At 36.3% G+C, this 9,806-nt stretch overlaps 1 protein-coding gene across 1 annotated transcript; it reads right to left on the bottom strand.

The window, feature by feature from the left end:
- Positions 1 to 1,891: 1,891 nt before the first annotated feature.
- On the bottom strand, positions 1,892 to 3,674 carry LOC130990313 (alpha-1,3-arabinosyltransferase XAT3-like). The gene is made up of 3 exons (XM_057914532.1): positions 3,445 to 3,674; positions 2,752 to 3,150; positions 1,892 to 2,529 (listed from the first exon to the last, which is right to left on the bottom strand). The coding sequence occupies exons 1-3, from the start codon at positions 3,656 to 3,658 to the stop codon at positions 2,000 to 2,002; spliced, it is 1,143 nt and encodes a 380-aa protein (XP_057770515.1). The 5' UTR covers positions 3,659 to 3,674; the 3' UTR covers positions 1,892 to 1,999.
- Positions 3,675 to 9,806: the final 6,132 nt, after the last annotated feature.

Here is a 9,806-nt window from a genome sequence, read left to right as displayed (position 1 = left end):
TGGGGTTATGTAGAAATGAGTGGTTGTGGTTAAAAGGAGAAAGTGAGGGCCATGTCCCAAAATGGAAGTGATACATTCTTATGGGATGGACAAAAATGAAAAATGTGATACACTCTTACAGGACGGAGGGAGTATGTGGGATAGAGAAAATATGGCGGTAAAATATTGCCGTTAAACTGCTTTTTTGTATAATATATATATATAGATTAACCTTCATTAATCATCATTATCATTATAACTAATAAGAAAGGATGTGCTTGTATGAACTTTGTTTCCATTAATCAGTTTCATCTTTAAATTTTAAGGCCCAATGCAAAAATTTAGCTAAAGCCCAACAAAAACCTTGTATAAATTAATACTTATAGAATTAATTCACGTCTTATATATAAAATATAATTTAATTTTATATACAATCAAAAATACAAAAATTGAAGTTATAAAAGCTTTTCTAAATATTTTGTGTTGGAATTTAAAATCAAATTTTAGTTTCTTTCTTTGTGTGCAAATCATCTTATACCTCTAAACTCAAAATTTCCTTTAAAACGTATTGACCAATGGCAAGACTGAGTATATTACAATGGTACCATTGGGTTTCATTTCTGGTTCTCATAAATTATTATTGGTTCTAATTAGGTGTGGTAATTCGGTTCCGATTATCGAGTTATTATCGTAATCGAACCGAAAAATCGATTAATCGGTTAATCGATAACTGACTTTCACCTGTTCGGTTCGGTTACCGATTATTAAGTTTTAAATATATTGGTTATTCGGTTTAACCGGTAACTGGCCGGTTAAACCGAATTAACCGTTTTTTTCATAAGTAAGTAATTTAAAATATTAATTATGTTTTAGTAATATGGTATTATGTTCTCAATTTATTAAGTACCAACAAGATAATGTAGTTAGATGAAAATGCTGACATCTTTTCGATAATGATCTTCATGTAGCTTGAAATAACTATTCATTTTTTTTTTCTTTGTATACTGCATCTGTTGCTACTGTAATCACGTGTTCATAATTAGATTTTCACACTTGCAATCAACATTCTAACTGTAGGGTCACTGAGTATCATGTGGATGGGTGTCGTTTTGATCTAGCTAGTGTTCTGTGTCGAGGAACTGATGTAATAACAATTTGTCAACTTTGAAAATTCTGATCAGCCACCTGCCGTGTTTTAATCGGTTAATTCGGTTAATCGATTAACCGACCCAATTAACCGGACCGGTTAATCGGTTGATCGAACTAAATTCGGTTCGATTTTCAGTTAGTGTTTTCATAATCAGTTTCAGTTAATTAGAAAATCGGTTTGGTTATAATCGAACCGGACCGATTACCGCCCCTAGTTTTAATCTCTAATTTTTGGATCTAAAACATTGGCCTTTTTTGAACTTCTAAACCATAATCTGATTCCGCTTCCATTTCTTGTTTCCTTAAATTATTATGATTTATGAATGCAAAATCCTAATTATATGAGATTAGTCTATTTATCACTGTTTTATATTAGCGGGTTAATAATTTTTTTTAAATAAAAATGGTAATCTCATTCAAAGTACGAGAGGTACTGCTAAAATATAAGTGACGATACTGTTTGAATGTAAGTGCCAAACTAAAAAAAAAAGTGACAAAACAAAAGAACAATTAAAGATTTGTAGGAATACAGTCATTAGGGTCGTGCTCCAATCACGAATAGAGGCATAAAAAAAGATGAATAATGTGAGTTCATCCATTTCCATGAACAATTAATACTTGATACTTTTCACAATCCTTCCAATATTTAGTGTTATATTTTTGAATATCCTATCATTTCTCGCCTTAACCAAATTCTCCATAGTGTACCAAATGAGACCTAATTAAGATATTTTTTTTTTGTTCTTTTCTTTCAACTCAAGAATTCATGGTGATATTACATAAAACTATGTATTAATTGTGGTGTAGGAAGCCTATTACACATAAAAAAGCAGATAATATGATGAACACATACACATGGTTGGAAAGTCGGTCAAGGTGAAGGTCTCAATAACTCGAGCGCCTTAACTAAAGTTCCTTTAAACCTAGTTAAATCAAGCGTCACATTTTGTCCTATCATATAAATGGTCCAGAAATCAGGCGTACCCCTATAGGATTCGGGGTTGGTGAGAACATGATGATCGGTGGGATAATCTCCGGTGAGAGAGCTCTCACTCCGACTAATCTTATACTCCATATACCTCAAGTTCATGCCAGGCGCGGGGTTCCCGAAATCAGTCGCCGCATACCACTCCACGTCTCCAAACGGGAGAATTTGAATCACAACCGCCTTATCCGGCAAGAACACCATGTTCGTCAGCCCCGCCCCGTGCACCCCCACCAGCACGTCGCACGAGTTCACCGCCTCCGCCACTCTCCACATCTCCGTCGACCTTCCCGCGTCCGCCACCACCACCTCGAACCCCATCCCCGCCGCCATGCTCGAGACTTGCCCCGCGTTCCTTATCACCCTATACTGCTTCCTGTCTATGATCATGAGACGGGGCCGAGGCGGGGACACAACTAGAATTTTTAAAATGAGCGGATAAAATTATACTTTTATATATAAAAGGTTGTAAACAAATACTCCCTTCGTCCCACTTCAAGTGGTGTAGTGTAGAGTTAAAAAAGGTGATATGGGTCCCAAATATTTTTCACTTTTTGTGACTAATTTTTTCCATAAAAGAAAAACAAGACACTTAAAGTGGGACAGAGGGAGTAAAATATAGTAATTTAAAAAATTACCCAAATAGTCAGCGGGTCGTGCCCGAGGCTTGGCCACGTTTAATATTGTGGCGCTCTCCCTCTTGAGGGAGTAGGTTTCCCTCAGCAGCTGCCGGAATGTGTGCATCGATGGGGAAGGCGGCGACAATGGCGACGACGGAGGGCTCATGAGCACATTGTAGAATGTGAGGCCGAGTTGCATGTTGTGGTAGCAGTGGACTTGTGATGTCTGGGCGTCGATGTCTAAAATGTTGTGTTTGGTTAACTTATTTAGAATGTGTGTGTATTGGCGTATCCACAGCGGCTTGTAGTCGGTTGCGAGGAAGTGGACTTCTCCTTGGAATCTGGAGGAAGTCATGTATAAGGGAAACAACACGTCGGCGAAGTCGTGGAAGTAATTTCCGCGTTGTGTCTTTGATCCTGCAAAAAAAATCCACACACATTGCTGAATTATAATTTTTTTTTTCTTTTATTTTATTTTAAACTATTTGTTTCTCAACATTCATGCTCAAACGGCTTACTGAATTGAGACGGATGAAGTATAATTAAACACAAACATGTGGAGATCAGAGATTTGAAATTATGAAGGAACAAGATTTTGGAAAAGCCAAAAATATATATGATAAAAAAAACAGTTATTTAGTTAAGCAAAGAAACGATTGGTGAAATGGATTGATTTTTGGATTAACCAAAATTGAGTTGTGTGGAGGTTACCTGTGAATCCAGAAATTGAGAAGAGGATTGCGGGATGGTTGTGATGTTGGGTGCATCTGGGGACGTTGTGTTGGTGGGTTGTGAGTCTCCATTTCTTGACGCGGCGCGATTTGGGTCGGGGATAAGGCTCAATGGTGGATGAGTAGACGCTATCGAGAGGTGTTACGATGACTATTGTTGAGGATTTGGCTTCAACCCTTATGTCACCCTCCATTTCACAATAACTTGAATTTAGGCATACTGCTGAAAACAATAGGGGAAGACTTGAGTTACTATAATCATGGCCGAACATATTTTAATTAATAAGTTATTTTCTCCTCAATTAGTAGATTGAGGATTTGAGATATCTAATGTGGATGAATGTGAATATGAGTGTGTGTGAGCATATATATATAAAGAAACTCAATGGGAAAATTGAGTTAGGATAATATGATGTTTTTTTTTTGATAAATTATACTCTTCCGTCCACGAAAGAACTTCATATGTGGGAGTGGCACGGGTTTTTGTGGACGGAGGAAGTATAAGTAAATAAAAAAAATTCAAAGACCACACGACCGAAGATTTGAACTCGAAATTTCAAGTCTTGAGCATTAACCTCCTACTGCTAGACCAAAACACACACACACTATGGTTTTGTTTTCATTACTGTTGGCGAAATAAGTAGATGTGATCCAATAGAAGTTTAAGAATGACGGTACAAATCCATTGCATGTCCTCATATTTTTCTGTGTTCGACTCATATTTCACTGTATATCAAATTTGTTGTTTTTGTTATTTTAATATACTTGTTTTGTGACATACCCTTATACTTTTTCTCATTCATACACACTATTTACAAAACATATCTCACAACTCATTTATTAATTACCTAACAAATCAACTCGGTGGACCCTTTCTCTATTTTATACACATCTCTCCATATTTTCTTAAAATTTGTGTTCTCTCATCCACACCACACCACACCACATTTAACATGGACGGAGGAAATATAATATACCCCTCATCTTAATTCAATATGTCATGTTTTGTTATTTGGATGTCTTAATTCAATAGGTCATTTCCTGAAATAAAAAGTCAATACATAACAAATATCTCTCTATAACTCATTATTTACACCAAATATTATTGTGGCCACACATAATTAGCTCTCCTTTCATTTAATAAATAATATCTTCATTTCTGTCTCCTATTTTTTAGACAAATATATCCTAAAAAAAAGTTACTTTATCTCTCCTATTATATTATAAATTATTTATTTCTTAACATCCGTATCCAAGCCATGTGGCCTATTGAATTGAGACGGATGGAGTAATAATATATCGCAATCCACATTTATAACCAAAAATTGAAATTAAAAAATACATCCCATTTATAAATTTATCAAGCCAAATAATTCAATGACTAACTAATAAAGCTAAAATTAAATGATTTAATGATTAAAAATTTGACGATTTAGGGCTTTCAAAAAATGCTCAGATGTATTATTAAATTCATGCAGATCCTAGACATATGCATATTTGTGTTAACCATAAACATTTATTTTTAATTATATGTATATTGTATTCAAACAACTTTATGTAAAACATATTTTGATTTTTTGGTATGACCACCAGAGCGGGGTGCACTCGCCACCTGCGCGGTCGCCGCCACTAGCTCCTCGTATCTATTATTTGGCGACTAGCTCGCACCAACGACTGACTTAGCCGCCTGGCGCCTTTGCTACGTGTCGCGTCCACATAAATATAATGTGAGGGATAAGTATATACTCACTTCACCCTCATAAAATGTATATAATTTATTATTTATATTTGTTCTCATAAAATATATTCAATCTATTTTTGATAATTTTTTCACTTATAATAAAGTTAGACCCTTACTCCATTCACAATATATTTAATCAATTTATTAAAAATCGTGTTATTTAAAAATTAATATATTTTATGAAGAAGGAGAAAATAGTATATAAAGAAGGGGATTTACCTAAAGTTGTCAAATGGTACGGGTCGGGCCAACCCGGCTCGAACCCGTCGGGCTTTCAACTTTTATCGTGTCGGGCCGGCCCAGCCCAAAATCAAATCGGGCTGCAAAATTCTAGGCCGAACCCAGCCCCTCTCGGGCCATCGGACGGTCGGATTAAACCGGCCCATATTTTTTTTTCAAATCTTATTTTTTTGGGTATTAAAATAATAAAAAATAATTTAAATTAAAAAGAGTAACTCCATAAATTTAAATAGTCTATTACTATTAATCTATTACATACATGCTGCCTGTGAAGCAAAGAATCAAAGCCAAATTATGTAGAAATATAAGGGTTGTTGAATATTGAGACACAATTAGTGATTAGGTGAATTGGTGTTCATTTCTTTGTGGCATAAGTTTATACGAGAATGTACACAAGTTATTGCCAACTACTATTCCGAATAAAAAGGTTTTTGTAGTTTGAGGGTAGAGCCCCACCTAATACACAATCTTCTTTTTCCTTTAGCGAATAATCCACTTTTTTATCGGCATGTACAGTAAAAAAACGTCGGTAACTAAACACTTGAATTTTAAAATATATAATTTAAATATTACTAATTAATTAATTTTAAGCGGGCTAAAAAGTCCGAAAACTTTTTAGCCCGATCAGTCCGACGGGCTCACTAGGCAGGTTTTTTAAGCTCAACTTTTTTATGGGCCTCCATTTTTTGAGCCCTATCCAGCCCTAAACCTGGGGTGAACCGGGCCGACCCATCGGGCCGAATCGAGTTTGACAGCTTTAGATCTACCAAATCCCAAATCTATGTACTCCCTCCGTCCACCAAATGAGTACCCATATTTTCTTTTTCGTCCGTCCACGAAATAAGTACCCATTTTCCTTTTTGGCAAGTGTACCCCACACACCTCTTTAATTAATACACTCAAAAAGTGGGATCCTAAAACTATTCACACTACACTCCATACATTTCTTAAAACATGTGTCGTCCATAAATGGATACTCATTTCGTGGACGGAGGGAGTATATCAGTATATGTATATATACACGCTAACAGGATATAATAAAAACTCGTTAATAAATAAGAAGTTAAAATAAAACATAATAAAATGAAATTGGAAAAAAGTATCTTAAAAACTGAAAACAGTATATAATGGGACACCAAAAATAGGAAATTCTGAAAGTGAAATGCATTTATAGACGGCCTCTGTCTGCCATCGTAAAAATGCAAAACGACACTCGCATAGAAAAGATAAATAAAAATAATATTAAAAATTGCTCTTACACTCAATTCCAAAAAAAAAAAAGTTAAACATGGCTCTTTCTTACACCTAATGGTAAATAGACTAGACTGGATCTTGGGCCCCATCACCTATGTATTAAACTAAATTGAAACTTTAGTTGTAAGGCTATAAAATAAAGATATATTGCAATCAACAAAAAATAAAGACATACTCCATCTGTCCACAATTTAAAGCCATATTTGCTCTTAAAACACCTTTATCATTTTTAGGGCCCGTTTGATTTCCAGTATTGGATTAATCAGGATATAAATTATCCTGATAATTTAGTGTGGATTAGTCATGATTTCTAATTTCAGATGAGTGTTTGATATCATTGGTAATTAATCCCAAAAAGTGTTTGGTATCCATTGAAATAGGTTGGATTAACATATCAAATACCTAAATTAGTAGCCTATGGAGGGGGTGGAATAATTAGTGTGGGTTAATCCCATGGGGGAGGTGGGATAATTAGTGTGGGTTAATCCCACAAAATAAGTTAGGGTCTTGGGATAAACCTGGAGTTGACCATATTAGTAACACATAATATCAAACACTACATAAATCCATATTAATTTAACTTATCCTGCTTTTAAACCCATATCAAACAGGCCCTTATATTTTATATTTATTACACTTTATCACTAGTAGATCCACTAACAACACTTTTATCACTTTAGACAACTATCTTTTGAGTATTATTTTAGTCAACTACCTTTATATTTCATCCACATCACATTTTTCAGCTTTCTTAGTCTCCGCCCACACTAAAGTGAGGCTTTAAATTATGGACGGAGAGAGTATTAATTTCAAAAAAAAAAAACTAAAGAGATATTGGTACCAATCGTCCTGTCGTTGGGTCTGCCGCCATCATCAGCCATAAGCATTTTCAAATCATCACCAACTGCAAAAATTAGCAACAAGTAGTATTTAAAGTGAGCTTCCACATATAATTAATTATAATTATAATTGCATAATCTTTTTTGTTAAGTAGAGAGATGGATGATTTACTCGGTGACAAGGGATGCAGATGAGGCTTCGGACTTCCCAGCAAAATAATGAAGCACAAAAATATTGCACAACATCCTAACCTCTTGCAATCGATTTGACTAAAGCTCTTCGTAAATATGGGATCCATCATATTTGATTGCTTACTCTCTTTCTCATATATATATTAACAATTTATCAACGGTTAAGATTGCATTAGATGTTTTTCATCGAATGTGTTTCACGTTCCTTTGATTTTTAACCATATTTAGTGGGATCGTTATTTTCCAATTTAAGAATCATTTTTTCTTACGGTTTTGCATTCAGATTTCTTTTCCCAGCATATGGGTCATATGTCCCACAATTTAGTGTGTACCACCGTGTACCACTCTTAATTTATTATAATTTTTAATTATATTTTCTTCAATTTTATTTTATTATGCTTTAATATAATAAAAAGATAATTAACAAGGGTTTACCCATCCAATTAGGGTTTATAATTATTTTTTTTATATTTATTTGAATTAATAATTGATTATTTGGGTTAATTAAACAAAAGTTAGGGTATATAATTTTTTTTTAATTTCAATTTTTAGTGATAAATATTAATTAGAGTTTATAATATAATACTCCCTACGTCCCGCGAAGCGTGACTCACTTTCCTTTTTGGGTTGTCCCACGAAGCGTGACCCATTTCCTAAAATGGCAAAGATTAAAGATAATTAGGGATTCTAAGTAAACTTAATTAATGGGCTAATTAAGGACCCAATTAATGGCAGACAGCCCCCGAAACCCTAAAATGAGCTCATTTGGTTTTGGCCTCTCAAATCTCTTCTCTCTCACCCCAACAGCCGCTCCCCATCGCAGACTCAGATCTAGGGTTTGCTTCCGCCGCTCTCTCTTACGGTGGTTTAATGGTAGACAACGATGGGTGGGTTAACCCTCGCCTCACCCTCACCCCTTTCTCGCCCTATCGTCGGCCCTATGCAGCTCGCTCTCCCCGTCGCCCTATCGTTACCCCTCGCTGCCCCCCCACCGCGATTGTCTCTGCGAGCGGTGGGCTCACCGGCGGTGAGGCAAATGGGCATCCCTCGACCCCTCTCCTCGTCCTCGTTCCCGTCCCCAAGTGGAGGTATGGTAATTTACGGAGACCTCCTCACTCCTCCTCCGTCCCATTCCTTTCTCAGCCACCTCCTCTCTCCTCCTCCGTCCCACTCCATCGCCACCCCTCCCCGTCCACCGATCCGTATCGGGTCCGAGGTGGTCTTCAACCATTCGAGCTAGAAGCTGAATTCGACAGTGATGATGAGTATCCCGGTGGACTTGGGGTCGCCGGCGGCATGGAGGAAGCACGGTGCGAAACTGGAGAGGAGGTGATGTCGCCCATGGATTTCTCTCCTGTCTATTTTCCTTGGAAGCCGAGCACGGAGGAGTGGGCCGAGTGTGTTGCCATAGCCGAAAAACAGTGCAAAGATGAGGGTTTCTTATCCCTTGATGAGGTGATGTTGTTCTAATTGTTGTGTGTTGCGTTGAATTTGTTGTGATTTGGTGCCCTGAAGCATATATTGGTGCTCTGAATTGTTGTTGGTGGTGCTCTGATTTGTTGCTCTGAACTTGTTGGTGCTCTGATTTGGTGCTCTGAATTGTTGTTGGTGCTCTGAATTGTTGTTGGTGCTCTGAATTGTTGTTGGTGGTGCTCTGAACTTGTTGTGATGTGCTCTGATTTGTTGCTCTGAACTTGTTGTGATGAGCCTGATTTAGCCTGATTTGTTGCTCTGAACTTGTTGTGATGAGCCTGATTTGTTTTGAGGTGAAAAGAACAGATACTAAATATGACAAGAACAGATACTAAAAAGAGTAAAAATATTGCTTATGAGCTGCTACATATGTGCTCTGATTTACAAAATGCAGGTTAAACTATTGCTTATGAGCTGCTAAATATGTGCTCTGATTTACAAAAAAAGGTTAAACCATTGTTTATGAGCAACTACATATGTGCTCTGATGTACAAAATGCTACCCAAAAACTTAAGGTATAAGCTGATTAGTAACCTTCAATCTCATCTAAACCAAGGCTTTGCACTATTTCTGTGATTCCATCTTGGTTGCCCATCTCATTTA

This window comes from Salvia miltiorrhiza, chromosome 6 (assembly GCF_028751815.1).
Source record: "Salvia miltiorrhiza cultivar Shanhuang (shh) chromosome 6, IMPLAD_Smil_shh, whole genome shotgun sequence".
NCBI lineage: Eukaryota > Viridiplantae > Streptophyta > Magnoliopsida > Lamiales > Lamiaceae > Salvia > Salvia miltiorrhiza.
The sequence above is the reverse complement of the archived record's forward strand: the minus strand, read 5'-3'. Positions and strand labels throughout refer to the sequence as shown.